This window comes from Eschrichtius robustus, chromosome 1 (genome assembly GCF_028021215.1).
Source record: "Eschrichtius robustus isolate mEscRob2 chromosome 1, mEscRob2.pri, whole genome shotgun sequence".
Taxonomy (NCBI): Eukaryota; Metazoa; Chordata; class Mammalia; order Artiodactyla; family Eschrichtiidae; genus Eschrichtius; species Eschrichtius robustus.
The window spans coordinates 11,147,606-11,167,256 of record NC_090824.1 but is presented as its reverse complement, the minus strand read 5'-3'; the positions used below and the strand labels follow the sequence as shown (position 1 = coordinate 11,167,256).

The following is a 19,651-nucleotide window of genomic DNA, read 5'->3' as shown; positions in this document are numbered from 1 at the left end:
AAAATGTTGAGTAGTAATGCATTGTATGGCTATATCACAGTTTATCCATTCACTTCTTGATGAACATTTTACCTATTATGAGTAAAGCTATAAATATTCATATGAAAGTGTTTTTCTGAAGATATACATCTATTTATTTTGATAAATACCTGGCAATGAAAATGCTGGATTATATGGTAAGTGTGTGTTTAATTTTATAAGAAATGTCCAAACACTTCTTCAAAAGTGGTTGTACCATTTTATACTTCCTCCAGAAGTATATGAGAGTTCTAGTTCTATATTATTATCAACACTTGGGATTGTTGGTCTTTTTAATGTTAGACATTCTGATGGCCAAGTAGTAATATCACGTTGTTTAGTTTGCATTTCTCTGATGACTAATGATAATGAACATCTTTACAAGTGCTTATTGGCCATTTGTATACATATATTTTTGAAGTTCTCAATGAAATCTTTTGTTCATTTTTAAATTGGGTTGCTTGTCTATTATATGTTCAAAATAGAAGACTTTTTTCAGATACATGTATTGTGAATATGTTCTTTTAGTCAGGGGATTTCCTTTTCCGGTATTTCAAAGGGCAAAATTTTCAAATATTGGTAAATTTCAATGTATCGATTTTCTGCTTTTATGGTTCTTTCCTCTCCCCTAAGGTTATAAGGAAATTCTCCTAAGGTTATAAAGAAATTCTCCTGTGTATTATTCTAGAAGTTTATAGTTTAAGCTTTTACATTTAAGTATATGATCCATTTGGACTTAATTTTTGTATATGGTGGGACTTAAGGGTTGACTTTTTCCTGTAAGGATATCCGATTGTTCCAGTTCAATTTGTTGAAAAAATTACTCTTTCCACATTGAATTACCTGGACTGTTTTGTTGAAAACCAATTGACCACATATATGTGGATCAATTTGTAGACCCCATATTTTATTTCATTGTCTGTCCTCTCACCAATATCACACTATCTTGATTACTATAGTTTTATAATAAATCTCGAAATTATGTAGTGTAAATCCTGCAGATTTGTTCCTTTTCAAAATTGTTTGACTATTTTAGGACCTTTGCATTTTCATAGAAATGTTACTATCAGCTTGTCAGTTTCTACAAAACAGTCTGCTTGCATTTTGACTGGGGTTACATTGAATATGTGGTTTAATCTGGGGGAGAATTGACCTCCTGAGAAAAGACTCAATATTGAGTCTTCTGATCCATAAACGTGGCATTTCTAGCCATTTATTTAGGTTGTATTTAATTTCTGTCAGCAATATTTGCTAGTTTTCAGTGTACAGGTCCTGTAGATATTTTGTTAAAGGTATTCCTAAATATTTTATGGGTTTGGGTGCTATTGTAAATAGTGTTTTAAAATGTAATAGTCTACTTATTGACATTATTTATATAGAGATATAATCAATTTTTGTATATTGACTTTTATATCCTTCAACCTTCCTAAATTCACTTATTAATTTTTGTAGCTTATTTGTAAGTTTATTATGATTTTCTGTATACATGATTATGCTTTCTTGCAAATAAAGATAATTAAAACTTTTTTTCTTCTAATTTGTATGTCTGTCTGCCTGCCTACCTGCCTGCCTGCCTCCCTCTCTCTCTCTCTCCCTCCCTCCATTTCTTTCTTCCCTTCTTCCATTCTCCTTTTCTTTCTCTCATTGCACTGGCTCATATCTCCAGTTCAGTATTGAATAGAAGTGCTGAGAGTGGATATCATTGTTTTTTCCCTTCATCTGTAGGGGGAAAGTGTTCAGACATTCACCATTAGACATGATGTTAGCTGTAGGATTTTCATAGATGCTTTTTATCATATTGAGGAAGTCCTCATCTATTCATAGTTTGCTGAGAGTTTTTATCATGAGTGAATGTCAATTTTGGTCAAATGTGTTTTCTCCTATTAGATGATCATATGACTTCCCCCCTTAATTCTGTTAATAAGGTGAATTACATTGATTTACTTTGCAATGTTAAACCAACCTTGCATTCCTGGGATAAATTCCACATTGTTGGCTATATTATATTGCCAGATTCAATTTGCTAATTTTTTGTTAAGTGATTCTGGTCCTGCATTTATGAGGGATATTGATCTAGTTTTCTTTTATTGTAATGTTTTCGTCTGGTTTTGTTTATAGAGTAATGCTGGCTTCATAAAATGAGTTGGAAAGTGTTTCCTCCTCTTCTATTTTCTGAAAGAGTTTATGTAAGATTTGTATTATTTATTCCTTTAATAATTAATAGTGAATCCATCTGGTAAATCCATCTGGCCTTGGGGCTTTCTTTGTGGGAAGGTTTTACATTATGAATTCAAATTAATAGTTATGGGGCATTTAACTGTCTACTTTTTATTGAGTTGAATTTTGTAATTGTGTAACCAAGTTTTTTGATGAATGTGGGCATTTTATCCAACTTATCCAATTTATTGGCATGTCTGCAGTATCTGCAGTGATGTCCTACCTTTCCTTCCTGATATTGATAATTTGCTTCTTCTCTATTTTTTTATTCATCAGGCTACATAGGGGCTTATCAATTTTATTGAACTTTCCAAAAAAACCCACAGCATTTGGTTTTATGATTTTCTCTGTTGGTTTTCCGTTTTCAATTTTATTGATTTCTGCTTCTATCTTTATTATTTTCTTCCTTCTACTAATATTTAATTTAATTTGTTCTTTTTCTATCTTATTAAGTAGAAGCATGAATCATTTATTTTGGACCTTTAAAATTTTCCAAAATAAGAATTTAAAGCTATAAATTTCCCTTTAAGCATTCCTTTAGTTGCATCCTACAAATTTGATATGCTGTGGTTTCATTGTATTTCAGAACAGAATATTTTCTAATATTCCTTGTGATTTCTTCTTTGATTTATTGCTTGATTAGAAGTATATTTTTTTAAATGTACAAATACTTGGTGATTTTCCAGGTATATTTTTGTTATTTATTTCTAGTTTAATCCTATTGTGGTCAGAGAACATACTTTATTCTATCACTCCATCTAAATCTTTGGAGCTTACTTTATGAATGAGAATATTGTCTTAGTAAATGTTGCCTAGACACTATGTCTGTTCCACAGTGATTGAGTGGAGAATTCTATAGTTATCAATTAAGTCAAGTTGTTGAGAATGTTGTTCAAGTCTTCTATTTTTATTGACTTTTTTTGTCTGCTTGTTTTATCAATTACTGAGAGAGGATTGTTCAAATTTACAACACTAATTATGGACTTATTTCTCCTTTTAGTTCTGTTAGTTTTGCTTCATGTAAATTGAAACTCTATCTTTAGATACACACATATTTATGACTGTTATGTTATCTTGATGAACTGACATTTTCATCAGTGTGAAACATCCTCCTTTGTTCCTGGTAATATTCTTTGTCCTGGAGTCTACTTGTCTGAATTTATATAGACACTCCAGCTTTCCTGTGACTAGCATTTAAATGGTATAAGTTTTTCTATCGTTTACTTTTAACTTCTCTACCTTTATATTTCAACTGTGTTTCTCACAGGCAGCATATATTTGGTCATGCTTTTTGAAAAACTTAAATCCTATTTGACAATCTCTGTGTTTTAGACTATTTACATGTAATGTATTTATTGTTTAGGCTATTTATACTTAGTGTAATTACAGATATGGTTGGGCTTGAGTCTATCATCTTGTGCTTGTTTTCTATTTGTCCCATCTATTCTTTGTTCCTTTTCATTTTAATATCTTGCCTTCTTTTGGTTAATTTTTACTATTCCATGTTTCTCTTTTTAAATTGTTAGTTATACCTCTTTTTAAAAAGAATACTCTACAGTTCTACAATTACAATATGCACCTTTAACTTCATAGTCTACCTTCAAGTAATATTATACTAGTTTACACGTAATGCAAGAATCCTGGCACTTTCATTTTCCCCTTCCCATCCTTTTAGTTTTTTTATCAAATATTTTACTTCTATATATATATAGAAAGTTGTTTGTAGTTATTCACTATATTTATCATGCCCAGAACTCTTTATGCCTTTGTGTAGGCCCTAGCATCCATCTGGTATCATTTTCCATCAGCCTGAAGACCTTCCTTTAGCTTTTCTTTTAGTGGAACTCAGGTGGCAATGAATTCTCTTATCTTGTGTTTGTCTTCAAAGAGTCTTTATTTCATATTCATTTTTGAAGGATATTTTCACTGGGTCTAGAATTATAGGTTGACAGCTTTTTTCTTTCAGCCTATTAAAGATGTCGTTCCATTGTCTTCTGGCTTGCATTGTTTCTGACGAGAAACCAGTGATCATTCTTATCTTTGTCCCCCTGTAAGTAATGTGTCTTTTTTTCCCTGGTTGTTTTTAAGATTTTTCTCTTTATCATTGGTTTTCATCAATTTGATTATATTGAGCTTTGGTGTTATTTTCTTTGCTTTTATTTTGCCTAAGATTCATTGAGCTTCTTGGATCTGTGGGTTTATAGTTTTCATCAAACTTGAAAAAATTTGGCCATTGCTTGTTCAAATTTTTGCCTCCACCCCCACCCCCACAACCTTGCTTCTTCTGGGCTTTTAACCACATGTGCTGTATATTGCCTGATATTTTCCCACAGCTTACTGAAGCTCTATTTATTTTTCTTCCAGTACTTCAGTTTGGATAGGATCTGTTGTTACATCTCTGAATTCACTGATCTTTTTTTCTGCATTGTCTAATCTTCCTTTAAGCCCATTCTGAGAATTTTTAATTTTTGATACTGTATTTTTAATTTTTAGAAATTCCATTTGGTTGTTTTATTATGTCCTTCATCTCTGTCCTCATTGTGTTCATGTTTTACTTTGAATATGTCTATAATAGCTGTTTTAAAGTCTTTGTTTGCTAATTACCTCATCTCTGTAGTTTCTGGGTTTGTTTATATTGGCCAATTTTTTTTTTCCTAATTGTGGGTAATATTTTCTTGGGTAATATTTTCTTACCCTTTCAAATATCAAGTTATTTTTGACTGGATGCTAGACTTCATGAACATTACATTATTGAGTGTCTGGATTTTGCTGCCTTCCATTACAGTGCATTGAAGTTTGTTTTGGCAGGCAACTTACTGGTGGATCAGCTTGACCCTTTCAAGCCTTGTTCTTATATTTTCTTAGGGTGAACCTGGGCTAGCCATTTCCCTAATGTTAGTTTAGCCCAACTACTAAGGTGTGACCTCCTAGAGTCTCAATTGAATATCCCAGGTTTTCACTGAGTTCCCTCCACTCTGGCTGATTGAAGCTCAAATATCTCTCAGCCCTGTATGAGATGTAGGAATTATTAAGCTTGCAGATCCCCCATAGTTGTTCTCTAAGCAGCTTAATGGAGTTTTGCCTTACACATGCTCAGCTTAGTGTAAAGCCAAAGACCCAAAAGGATTCCTACTCAGATATCTGGAGCTCTTTCTTTGCATAGATCCCTCTTCTTTGGTACTCTACCCAGCAAATTTAAGCCACTTTGCCTTTCTAAACTCTGTTTTTTTGTCCCCTCAACTCAATGAAACCACCCTACTGTGCTTATCTTTCTACCTCTAGGACCAAGACCTGGAACTTGCTTCCAGGAAGAAACCAAGGGTAATTGTAGGACTCACTTCATTGTTTCTTCTCTCAAAGGTCATTGTCCTGTACTACCTGTAGTCAAATTTCTTAAAACAGTTGTTTCATGTATTTTTCTAGTTTTCTAGTTATTTATGGTGAGAGGGCAAGTCTAATACCAGTTACTCTGTCATTGTTGGAAGCAGAATTCTTGTCTGCCATGTTTATGCTATATTTTTGTTTTTATTTTCAAATAAAAGGAGGTCTGTCCTGAAAATATTTGCCATATGGTAAGGTATGTAGATTGTCCTTGCATCAGAATCAACTGTGTTGCTTTTCCCAATTACAGATACCTGGGTTTTGAGGTTCCAGGCATCATATTTTAAAAACCCTTACAGGTGATTTTTGATACACAACAAAAACCAATAATCACTGGTCTAGTAAGCTTAAATCTAGTGTGACTTTGGTGAACTTAAAGGAGGTATTCTACAACCTGTGCTTAAGTTAGTGACACCCTGTAAAAATAGAATCAAAAGTTAGAGGAGTAGGACCTCCTAGATATCCCCACCATCCACATATAAAGCATTAATTTCTGGCAGAGCAGGAGTTTTTGGAGCTCTGGTCAAGTGCTATGGCTGTTTCACGTTCTAATTTGTTTGTACCTGTGCCATAACAGTTGTTATGTAGTTTAAATATTACTTTTATCTAAAAATGTCATGAACTTTTTCTTAATATTTATAAAGTGATCTGCAAATATTCTCATAATACATGGATTCAGAGATGGTTAGCAGATTTCATCTTGTATGCCAACTCTGTTTTGATTAGTGGTGACTTCCTGGAGCTCAGTGTTGAGAAAGATTTTAAGGCCAGTTCTGAACTCAGCAGGAAAGAATGCTCTTATGGATTAGTGATACCTGTCATGAGTTTGGGATTTGAGGAATGGGGTACACGTTCCATGTATTTGCAACTTCTGTACTGGTTGAAGGCACTCTTTCTTCTCTAGATTTCTCTAATTACACAAGAAAACTTGTTGCTACTCTATCTTGACTTTTCCACATGTAGGAAACAAATATGGAATGTCTTTATTAAAATTATTTCTTCATTCATCCATTCCTTACTCATTCATTTCCTCTTTCTCTCTCTCAAAAGATATAATCAATATGATATTATGTTATTATAGTAGTAGTTCTAGTCTGTACTTCTTTTTAAATAAATAGACCCATTGTGTATTTTTTTTAAGGTCACTGGTTCTGTTGACCATATTTTCCTGAATTCCAAATCAGACACATAATCTTATTCCTGGTCTAACAATAGGATAGAAGAATTGAAGTTGGGACACTCTTAGAAAATTTTATAAAATGTTCAGAGCACAAATTAGGCTCAGATCATTAATAACAAATATTTTTGAATTATAATTAGACATGTAACTAAGAATATCTTCTCATCTGCAGATTTTTATATATTAGGCCAACCATGGCCCTATAGGATTAGAATATGGTGATTTAGAAAAATGTCCTACTTTCAAACATAAAATCCTATTATATTTTTTTTTTATATGGTAGAATATTGTTAGCTAAGTGCCTTGGGCTACAGAATCATCTGGATGATGATAAGTAATTGTAATTCTCTTTCTGATCTGTCTCAGATCACTTGGTTCTTGTCCTCATTCTGTGTGTATACTGTGTTGAGGAGTTGGGTATTAGCAAACTAGCAGAGGTTTAGACTGTGGGTAATGTGTGAGAGAGATGCATTTCGTTTGGGCAAGAAACTCATCTTTTCAGTCTCCACATTTAATGGGGATGGGTGGGAAATGGAATGGTAGAGGTTGCCTTACACTCATTTCAGTTATTATTAATCTGAAACACTTCCTGACGCCAAAAATCTAGATGTTTAGCATAGTATACTATAGTGAAAAGAGCACAGTTTTGAGAACCAAGAGATATATGTTCTAGTCGCAGCTTGTCATTTACTAACTCTGTGACCGTAGCAAACTACTTAACCTTTTAAATTTTAACTTACACATAAAATGAGGTTAATAATCTGCTGTATCTATCCCACAGGGTTGTTGGGAGGATCAAGTGAAAACATAGATGTAAAAACTTCTAAGAATTTACTAATGGTATATCATTGTGAAATAATATTATGGTATTGGGTATGCCACCTTATATTAGCTTGTCTCTCCCCATGGGAAAATGGATGGGGTTGTGATATCTTTGCTTAATTTAAAAATACTTCATAGATTGAAAAAAAAATTATTATTTTAGGAAACCTTCTGATGATGGTTCTATTTAAGGAAAACTAGTGAAGTATCTGCTGTGTTTTTCCCAGGGCACGAATAATGTCAGTGAGAAATACTCATCAGCTATGCTTTGCTTTACAGCTTGGAACCCCATCCACTGCCAGCACACTGAATGCCACAACGCAATTAACAAACCAGCTGTGAAGGTACTGTTTTATTAGACATGGTGCTATATTATATTGTCAGTGGTCAACTTATCAGGAGCAAATTGCTGAATGAAATGGAGATTGCATCCTTCTCTGTAAAGCAGAAGGCTGTACTCTGTGGTCATCTCAAATTACTGTACTCTACTTTGATCTGACTGTACTCTGGTGGATTGGTTCAAGGCAGAGCAATGAATAGTGATATCTGCAGATTTGGCTCTGAGTTCATAACCAAGTGCTGTGGAGAACTGGGCTAATTATCAGAATAATCCTGGTGAAACACTTACATAGTCCTTGACTGATTTCTGTCTGGGCTAATAAACTCAGGGAGATGTACTTTGGCCCTGTTTTCATGTGTTTGCTACAAGTTATGAGTGGTCTAGTGTGTGACTATGTGAATTCAAGAGTCGTAGGACAAAAACAGAAAATTGTTAAGTCTTAGCTCAGATCACAGATGTGACTTAGTTGAAATGACTGAGAGGTAGTTGGACAGCAAACACATGGAAAATTACAATAGAGGCAAGGGAACAGTGGTTTAGAGAGGTCAAGTCACTCTCCTAAGGTCACTCAGACAGAACTAGGTACCTTGACTCTCAGCCTTATTCTTTTCCTACCACATCTAATTGGTTCTGTCCTGTTATAATCCCGAATCTTTGAAGTTGAAAATTGAGAAAAATAATCACACCACTTAACAAAATTACTTATGGTATATTTGTCGGATACAACACTTGGCTGGAGAGACCTGTGTCTGGATTTACAAGGGTTAATTTTTATATTCTGAGGAGTGGGAGTTAGGTAAAGTGATTAGAGTTCAAGTTGCTTTTTAGAACCTATTGTCAAGAAGTTTGCCTCTCTTGTTCTATAGAGAGGTAGATTGTAAAGATTATCAAATAATAGAAAAATAATACTCTCATTTTATAGAAACAGAGTAAAAGAGGTAAAATGAGATAAAAAATATAAATATAAATGGAAACAAAAAGAAATCTAGATGGAATAAAACATGTATTTCATATACCAAAAGTGGCACAGGAGTGCCAATTATCATATTGTCATCTAGATATATCTTACCAACAAAGGACATCCTTATATTATTATACTTGATCTCTGCTTTTGATGAAAGTAAATTGAATGAATTTATGATGAGAAAGAGCAGGTGAGGGTAACCCACCAATGGAAGCTTAGTCCTCTCCCATTCTACGATGTGTACTCTTCCTCTGAACTTCCATAAACATTTGGGGTTCAAAGGTACTTTTCTTTGGTGTGAGGACATTTTGAGCTAAACACAGGTGAGTTCCTATATTATTCAGCTTAATTCTTCACAGTGGTGAGACTTTCACAATTCCCGTAGTTTCTATATCTGTCCTTTCTTCTTTCTGCCTAAGTTACAATGCCCTCTTTTTGCTCACCCAGACATCAACAGAAAGGAGGTACTGAAAATCTGTTTAATTTTTCCAGTTATTTTTTCCTTGATTTTATGTCAGACTGCATTCTCGGGAGTCCTCTGACTTCCTGATTAGTAATGGTTTTTGGCTTCCTTCCCACAGAAGTCATCATGAATTAGAAATTCTCCCTCTCTTTAGGCAAACAGCCCAGTCTACTCCTCTGGCCTGGCCTCACTTTTCTCACAGGCTGTTCCCTATAGCCAGTCCTCCAGGATAAGCCAAACCATCCCACTTTCTGTCATTTCTAATTGAGGTAAAATTCACATAACATAAAACTAACCATTTTAGAGTGGACATTTCAATGACATTTATCACATTTACAATGTTGTACAACTACTACCTCTATCTAGTTCGTAAACGTTTTTCTCACCCCCCCAAATTTTACTTTCTCAACCCCAGTTTTCTTAAAGGGCTTCCTTTTACATTTTCACTCTATGCTTCCCAGAAAGGGAATATTCTTGTTGACATTTCCTGTGCAGGGGCTGTTTTTGCACGACCACAGGTCTGGCTCAGGGTTGTTCTTTCTTTACAATATGAGCACTCCACAAACCCACAGAAATATGAGCATATGACATGTAGATCAAGGGTACCCAACATCCAGATGCTTACAGAATAATGTTAAATGAAAAGGAAATTATGAAGTGTACAGTATGATGCAAATGTAGTTTAAAAATTACATGTATGAATTTTATATTCATCTTCATAGTGAACACCAACCAGTAATTCTCATCAAAATGTTACCAGTGATTGCATTGAGATGGAGGGTTAAAGAGTTATTTAAATTTTCTTCTTTCCTTTTCTTCATTTTCTGAAGCCTCTACCTTGGGCATGTATTATATTTGTAGACAGAAAATAACTATTTTTAAATGTAACAGTCAGATATGAACATATTAATGTGGATGTAAACTGACCTGTTCAGTGTGGAACAGGATTGACACTACTAGCCACAAATCTGAAGGGTCATGTTAATTCATTTAACATGTCAGAGGTCAACTAGCTAACCTTTAATGACTCTTTATAGTTCTAACATCCTAGGAGTTTTTCCTTTGGGATGGAATGAAAAAATATCTTTACGTGACAGAGGTATCAATGACTCATTAGAAATGAGAGTAAAGTAACTATACTGAAGAAGAGGTCTACATGCAGTGCATGGGAAAAACTCAGGGAAAATAGATTTATTTTCACAAAAAGCCTAATATCTCCATAATAGTGAGTTATACCTCTTGGCAGTAATGAACCAAACTTGGGTCTGCTCGCCTGTGTGCAGTAAAGCCAATCTACTGATACTGGCTTGTGGTGAAGGAAAGCACAGCATTTATTGTAAGGCGCCATACAAGTAGTCTGGGACAGCTAGTGCTGAAAACACCCAAACTCTCTGGCGGGCAAACCATTTATAAAGGCCAGGTGGGGGTGGGGGGGAGGGGTCGCAGGGTCTGTGAACAGCTTGTGCACAATTCTCCAATTGGTTGATGGTGAGGTAACACGACGATGTCACAGGGGTTAACATTATCAATCCTTAGGTGCCAGTAGGTCTGGGGGCTACAAAGTGCTCGTGATCATCAAGTAGTTAATTTCTTCCATTTAGTGGTGGTTTTAGTATCTGTAAAACAACTCGGGAAATGTTTATCAGATACTGTTATATAACTAGGTATTTCGGAGAGAAGCTACAGCAGAGGATATGGGGGAAGGGTCTGTCTCGGGAAGGCCCCATAAGGTCCTGCTCAGTTACATAATGATTTGCCAAATAGAAAAGCATTATGTATGTATATATATATATATATATATTTTTTTTTTTTTTTTTTTTTTTTTGCAGTAGGTTACAAAAAAGTACTTTTAAGGCAAGAGCCAAAAGTTATGATAGGATCCTAAAATGAAAGTATGTTGGAAATTATAGTTCATTATAGCCCACTCTGCTTTTTGGTTTTACTTGGTCCTATTTGAAAATCACTTTATGAAATATTTGAATCCCAGATAATTAGCTAACACAGCGAGTCAGCAAACTATGGCCGCAGTTAAATTTGGCCTGCTGCCTGTTTTTGCAAGTAAAGTTTTATTGGAACACAGCTGTGCTCTTTTGCTTACATATTGTCTCTGGCTGCTTTTATGCTACAACAGCAGAGCTGAGTAGTTGTGACAGAGAACTTATGCCCCATGAAGCCTGAAATATTTACTTCCTGGCCATTTACAGAAAGTTTGCCAATCCCTGATTTAACACACCAGAAAGTAGTTATTCACTGTACCAAAGGAAGCATGAAACTTACCTAAGGAAAATTTTCACACTGGGCCTTTAGCACCAGGGAATATATAATTTACAGATTTTGATGGTATAATTATTTAAATTTAGGAATTCTAACTCTTATTTCCCCAACCATTGAAACTCCTAAGGGTTTTAACTTTAAACGACAGGCTGCTTGGGTCATAAGTTCGGTTCATTTATCCCCTTCAAATCAATTAAAAAAAAAAAAAAGCCGAAAGAAAAGGCAGAGTGAAGTTCTAGAAGAATTTGTGTACTAGGCATGTTAACTGCATACTCAGCTGTAGCATAGATTGATTATTTCTTGAAGGGCAGGAACAGAATTCAAAACGACTTTGGGACTTCCCTGGTGGCGCAGTGGTTAAGAATCCGCCTGCCAACGCAGGGGACACAGGTTTGAGCCCTGGTCCAGTAATATCCCACATGCCGCGGAGCAACTAAGCCTGTGCGCCACAACTACTGCCTGAGCTTTAGAGCCTGTGAGCCACAACTGCTGAGCCCGTGCTCCACAACTATTGAAGCCCGTGCGCCTAGAGCCCGTGCTCTGCAACAAGAGAAGCCACCACAATGAGAAGCCCGTGCACCGCGTGGAAAGTAGCCCCTGCTCACCGCAACTAGAGAAAGCCCACGTGCAGCAAGCAACAAAGACCCAACACAGCCAAAAATAAAATAAATAAATAAATTTATTGAAAAAAAAAACAAAAAAACACTGTGGTGGGACTTCCCTGGTGGCGCAGTGATTAAGAATCCACCTGCCAATGCAGGGAACACAGGTTCGAGCCCTGGGCCGGGAAGATCCCACATGCTGCAGAGCAACTAAGCCCATGCCCCACAACTACTGAGCCTGCGCTCTAGAGCCCGCGAGCCACAACTACTGAGCCCACGTGCCACAACTACTGGAGCCTGCGCACCTAGAGCCCGTGCTCCGCAACAAGAGAAGCCACTGCTATGAGAAGCCCGAGCACCACAACGAACAGTAGCCCCCACTCGCCACAACTAGAGAAAGCCCAAGCACAGCAACGAAGACCAGCGCAGCCAAAAAAAAAAAAAAAAAAAAAGGACTTTGGTAAGTCATAGACATTTAAACCAATGCAAAGTACAAAATTCATTTTTTACTAGTCATTGAATGTTTTGTCCATTTGATTTAAAACATCCAGATATTTGAAATATCCTAATGATCAACTTAAGATTAATACTTTAATCTCTGTACTTACACTAATGAAAAAGGCGTAAATAACTCAAAACTGAACAGAGCACTACAGGGTTAAAAGAAACTACAGTTCATATGTGGAAGAAAAAAAACTACCTGAAGTTGAAAGTTGGATATATAGAACTTATTCCAGAGTAAGAAAAGTGAATCGCTCAATGTTAGATTTAATGCTAAGTTTTCTGAATGAGGTCTGTCTTGAGAAGCAAAATTCTCTACTGCCAGCATTTTGGTAACAGTTATGATTTTTAAATCTTAATAATACATTTTCCTTTTCCCGAAGAGAGATTACTGTGTTTACTGCATTAAAGAAGGAGTTACTATATGAGTAATACAGAAGCAATTTGAGCAGCCACTGAACAAGATGATTTTTTTTTTTTTTTTTAGTTTATTTTTGGCTGTGTTGGGTCTTCGTTGCTGCGCGCGGGCTTTCTCTAGTTGCGGTGAGCCGGGGCTACTCTTTGTTGCGGTGCGCGGGCTTCTCATTGTCGTGGCTTCTCTTGTTGCAGAGCATGGGCTCTAGGCACGCAGGCTTCAGTAGTTGTGGCACGTGGGCTCAGTAGTTGTGGCTCGCAGGCTCTAGAGTGCAGGCTCAGTAGTTGTGGCGCACGGGCTTAGGTGCTCCGCAGCATGTGGGATCTTCCCGGGCCAGGGCACGAACCTGTGTCCCCTGCATTGGCAGGTGGATTCTTAACCACTGCGCCACCAGGGAAACCCACAAGATGATTTTTTATCTTTATAGAATGAGGGTGGATTTCTTTTTTTAAAATAATTAATTAATTAATTAATTAATTAATTTTTGGCTGCATTGCGTCTTCATTGCTGTGCGCGGGCTTTCTCTAGTTGCGGCAAGTAGGAGCTACTCTTCGTTGCAGTGCGCGGGCTTCTCATTGCGGTGGCTTCTCTTGTTGTGGAGCAAGGGCTCTACGTGCACGGGCTTCAGTAGTTGTGGCTCAGTAGCTGCGGCTCACGGGCTCTAGAGCACAGGCTCAGTAGTTGTGGTGCACGGGCTTAGTTGCTCCGCGGCACGTGGGATCCTCCCGGACCAGGGCTTGAACTCGTGTCCCCTGCATTGGCAGGCAGATTCTTAACCACTGCTCCACCAGGGAAGTCCAGAGGGTGGATTTCTTGACACTATTTGTGACTTGAATTGCAAATAACAGGAGAAATGAAAAATCACAGCAGCCACATTTAAACCTCCAATGTGGGAAAACAGTTATAGGTTGAATGGGTTTTACTGAAAATATTTATTCTACTTTGCTTTTGAAAATCTATTATCGAAACATTTGTAGGCTTGATATAGGGAACGTGATAAAACAGGACAGGAGAGTTCATTCTGTCTTTTCATGTGTTTCAGATGTGTATAGACCCCTCCCTGTCTGTAGCTTTGGGTGATAAACCACCCCCATTGTATCTCTGTGAAGAATGCAGCCAGAGGATTGCAGGGTAGGTATAAGAAAAGAAAATAGGGCTACAATGAGAAGAGAAAAATAATCACTTCGACTTAAATTGGTTATGTTACCTTCATTTTACACTAGCCTCTCTGTTTTTTTAAAGGTTAGTTTGTCAGATATTTAATATATATCAAGCTTTCCTTTGAAAAGATTTCAGCTTTGAAAAATTGCAGTATTTCTCTCCATGTGACAAGAGAAAGCAATTCCACTTAATAAAGCAGCTCCACTTTTCAAGTGACCCTGTGAAAAAGGCCACAGAGAAAAATAAAAGAAAGCTGTGGTTTTCAAACATAACATAAAATTCATATGGGTTTTCTATGCTTGTTCGTTTCACAGAATCACACTCAGCTTTGTACAAATCATGCTGTATTTTGGTTGACTTAATTAGCATCTGGAAAGTATCATTTAAAGATAACTGAATATGATGAAATGCCTATAATTTATAATTTAGATGGAATGCATTAGACATTTAAAAAGTTTATTATGATAGTGCTCTTAATTACACATCCTTTATATTAAAAGCCTTTTAGCAATAGTATGCCGCTTATAAGCATTCATGTGGAAGGGTAACATTGCAACAAAGTTCAAAAATGAATTCTGTTTTTCTTTATAGGGACCACAGTGAATGGTTGATTGATGTTCTTCTGCCGCAAGGTATGGCTTACTTCAGAAGGGATGAATAATGAGTAATCATGACTAATGGCACCGTTGATTTTTCTCCTTTTGTACTGTTTTATTTTACAAAGACAGCAACCAAAGTATTACTTTCTGTGCATATTCACTGATATGAAGCATGATATCAGTCTTGCTTGTAATATACCCACACATTTAATAATGAGGGAAGAGGTATCATCTCCACCACAATTAGAGGTAGGTGTTGGAATTAGGATTCTGTATGACCAAAGCTGGATTCTGCCTTAAGGGGTTTTCTGTGTATATAACAGGTGTTGCCAATGATACGTTTGCTGTGCAAGTCAGAAAGGAAATAAGGAACATCAGTGTGGAGAGGATCAAATAACGGGTCTTTCTCCTGCCACGGTTACCAGCTCTGTGTTTTTAGGGAAAATTATTTAATCGCTCTGAGAGTCAGTTTCCCCTTCAGTAAAATGGGGATAAATATATCTGACCCATCTCAATGAAAAGACGAGATTGTAATGCTTGCAGTTTGTTATAGTTCTGAAAGCTGTGCCTGATAAGTTGGCAGGTTGCAGACAGAGTGTTTCCCTACACATGGGGAAGCAGGTATTCCAGCCACCTAATTGCAGGATGAAATGACCAGGAAAAATACTTAGCAGAGGAAAGATGAAAAGTGGAAAAAGCTGGGGGCATACTGAGCACAGATCAGGCACCCAGGAAGAACTTGATGTATAACTTCGGAAGTAGATAATAAAAGAATTTTTATGAAAGGCCTTACTTAAAAAGAAATGTAAAAACCTCATGTTAACTAAATTCGGTAAACACTTTTTTCAAAACTTAAGGTCTGATGATAATTATACTCCTTCTTTGTAGTCTAACTCTTAATATTAGGTTATCTCAACCTGAAGAAATAAATTGTTTAGTGAGTGCTCTGCATCTGTAAAATGGGTCAATAATGTCAGCCTCTATATCCTTTAAAGAGACATTTAAAAGTTTTATATAAGAATATCTGTAAAAAGATTTGGGCTTATATGGGTAAAGGTAACCTTTTTTTCCCCTTAAATTAGTGAACTTCCAGTGCTCCGAGGTAAAACCCATAGTCAGGTTCTAAACTACGTTTTAAATCTCAGATATGTTGCTGAATTCTGGCCATCATCTGCGGAAGAAAACTGATAATAACTTTTCATTATTTATCCAGAGATGTGACCCATTAACCTCAGGTTAAGATAAACTCCAAGATATCAAACTGTTAAATAACCATTAATTATACAGAATCAGTTTTAACAACTGAGTTGTTAATTTCATTGATTTGACATCCGCTAATTCATAATTTCCAGACAGAGTTTGGCAGACATTTATCTTTGATCTTTTTAATAAATTGTGACATAGGCGTTTAGTCTATTTTTTGAGCACTTCCTAGTTCAGGGGAAATGATAACAGATTCTTGGAAAAATTATTTTCAATTACTCTCAAGCATCAGTTTTCATGGAAATAATTGGTATGCCCACTAAAAAGAGTTTTTATCCATTAATTAAAGTCAATCCTGAAGTACTAAAGTAATTTGACAGCCTTACTCCAGCTGGCCAATCCATGGGTTTGAAATTGCTTTCTCTTAAATAAGCCTGCAGCTGGTTTTGCACTAGTTAAGGACTGATGTAAGTTGATAGTTTGAGTCTAATTCATCCAAGTTATTAAGTTTTTTTTTATAGTTCTAATATAGCAAATCATCTCCATGGTGAAACTCTAAGTATATCACATCAACTCAGTGTCATAGCATAATGGAAGAACAGTAGACAGGGAATCTAGGGACATTTGCTCCAGATTGGCCTGTACCATTGATGGCCTGTGTGACTCTGAAGAAACCATGTAACCCTCAATTTTGTTCTCTGTCAAATGAGGGGGTGAGGTTAAAGTTATTTGATCTGAATTCTAAGTCATGTCTGAGAAGATTGAATTATTTCTAAGAATAGGTGAAAATATTTGCAGCCTCATTAAACATACCACAGGTATTTTTAACCTCATTAAACATAAGTAGATGACAGTTTATGAGAGAAGGGAGAAGCTGTTTTGGCCAAGTCTGGAGGTTGTGTTACTAAGCTTGTTTTTGCTCACCTTGGTGGCTGCCCTTATTTAAAACGGGCTCTCTTTCTTTGTTGATATTTTGTGTACCTTCCCCTTACAGCTGAAATATCTGCTATATGTCAGAAGAAGGTAAGAGCAAACCATCTGTGTGGTGGGGCATGATTTGCTGTGTTTGTATGTAAATTCATTCATTGACATCTGCCTCATTTCTGCACCATGGTTTCCCAGTATGTACATGTCACTGTATTTGTGAAGGGGGAAAGGAAATAATTCAGCATGCAAGATTGCTGTGTCTGGATGGTCTCTATTTACATTTCTGCTTTTGCTTACCCATCTATGCACAGTGTTTTTGAAAAGTAATCTGAAATAAAAGCATATGTGTAACTCTGGGATAGAAGTCTAAATACAAAAAGGTTTGAGTGACAATGCAATACATGCAACTTAACTTTGGTAAAGGATGCTCGTGTTTGCTAAAAGTCTTTATTGTTTGGAAGTGGAATGCAAATAGTCCAATATATGTGTGTCAGAAACATACCCAGACCAAGTATATATGGAAAATATTAATTTATATGTAAGTTGAATGATATCTCTAGTTAACGATTCCACTTTCGAATAGCCACTGTTCACGACAGTTTCCCTAAGCCATTTCCATCTTCTTTTCTTGCTCCAGTTGTTGAAAAGTACAAGAGAAGGTAGTATGGTGTCATACAAAGAACTTTGGACCAGTTGGTTGTGATACTTGGGTTCTGGTCAGCTCTATTCCCACCTAGCTATGACACTATGTACAAGTCATTTAAGCTTTCTGGGAGTTGGTTATGAGTGGATAACTTTGGAGGGCTGTTTCAGTTATCTATTGCCACCTAATAAACCATCCTGAAATGTACTGGCTTATAACAACAAACATTTATTTGATCACAATGCTGTGGATCGGCAGTTTTGCCTGTGCTTGCCTGGGTAGTTCTCTTGATAAACTCCTCTAGGCTCACTCATGTATTGATATTTGCAGTCATTTAGTGGGTTTGCTGGCAACTGCTTTGTCCCAGATGACTTTACTCCCATGTCTGGGGCTTCAGCTGGGATGGCTGGAATGGTTGGGATGACAGGGGTGTCTGGCCCTCCCTCTTTCCATTAGGTGTCTCATCTTCCAGGAGGCTAGGCTGGATTTGTTCACAAGGTATCAGTGTTCTGAGAAAGTGAGAGGGGAGGTTGCAAGGCCTTGTGAGCCTGAAGCTCTGTAGTCACACAGCATCACTTCTTTTTTTTTTTACAATGTTAAATGTTATGTTTTATCACATTTACGATGCTGCGTTTCCAAGCATTATACTATAGAAAGGAGAACACTCATTACTAATTTCTAAATCATAGTTTGTATCATATACCTTTTATTCTAACACAGCATCTCTTCTGCTGCATTCCATTGGCCAAAACAAGTCCAAAGGACAGCTCGGTTTCAAGGAGTGGGGAAATAGACTCCTCCTCTTTATAGAAGGAGCAGCAAGAATTTTGTGGTCATATTTAATGTACCACAGTCTACTCTCTGGGCATCATTACTTACATTCTTTCCATGTGCCAAATACTCTCAGCACCTTATAAGACCTCCGAAAGTCTTACCCATTTATGGCTTCAGGCTTAAAGTCCATTGTCTTATGATCTGCATCTGGTCTGGTCACTGATGAAACCCCTCGGGTACGAATTTTCTTGAACCAGAGACCTGTGAACTAAAAAGGCAAGTTACATACCCAACACAAAATGTGAGACAGGGATTGGATAACAGCAGTAGACCTCTGTTCAGAAAGAGGAAGGGGAAGCAGATAGCTGTTACTAGTCAATAGCAGTTCCAGCCATGAACATGTCAACAGTTCCTCTGTCTTTAAGGAATAGCAAATGTGCCTTGATTAGGATCTGATTTTGCTTCCTGGGAATAGTTTCCTAATTCATTTCTTTCCTGGGATCTTTGCTCCACTTTCTAAGACATCTTTCCTTTATAATAAGAAATGGCCCATGTTGCAGCTGAGTAACCCTCTCAGTCTGCTTCCTGCATGCAGAAGTTGGGGTTCCATAGACCTCTTTTCGTGTTGAACTGTGTCTGTCCCGTTTGGTCTGCTGGTGGTGCTTTTGCTAGTATGCCTCTCTTTAAAACTTTGTGGATTTTCAATGAATCTAATTGGGGTTCAGTGCCCTCAAAGCCACATCTATAATTCTTTTTGAGTATAGAGATGCCTTCTATACTTTGGGCATTTCAGCCCTTAACATTATTGGAAGCCCTGTTCTAGCTGAGAGGCTCAACTGGGCATCGCCTTACCTAGCTTTCTGAAGTTTTAACAAGGGATCATATAGTCATTCAGCATACTTTTGATTTCATTTTTATTCCGAGGCTATTTCCTACTTTGAGAATCTTTTACAAGCTGGAGAGACTAGGATGAGAAACAGTTTTCTTTCTAAATTGGCATTTCCTGGCTCTGGTGTTATACGTAACACGCTTGACACCCAGGGTGGATCATTTTTTAACATTCCCCGCCTTTATATGACAAAATTATTTTCAGTAATAAGGTTAAAATTAGCACATTTTGATTACTTATCCTTTAATAAATGTTGTGTTTTATATGAAAGTTAATTT

At 36.6% G+C, this 19,651-nt stretch overlaps 1 protein-coding gene across 3 annotated transcripts in view; it reads left to right on the top strand.

Annotated features, from left to right (window-relative positions):
• UNC79 (unc-79 homolog, NALCN channel complex subunit) overlaps window positions 1-19,651 on the top strand; it is a 202,856-nt gene that overhangs the window by 34,423 nt on the left and 148,782 nt on the right. For all 3 annotated transcript variants that reach the window (XM_068553881.1, XM_068553705.1, XM_068553790.1), the window contains exons 5-8: window positions 7,898-7,962; window positions 14,220-14,308; window positions 14,930-14,970; window positions 17,135-17,163. In XM_068553881.1, coding sequence (XP_068409982.1) covers window positions 7,898-7,962; window positions 14,220-14,308; window positions 14,930-14,970; window positions 17,135-17,163 — 224 coding nt within the window. The remainder of the gene's footprint in view (window positions 1-7,897; window positions 7,963-14,219; window positions 14,309-14,929; window positions 14,971-17,134; window positions 17,164-19,651) is intronic.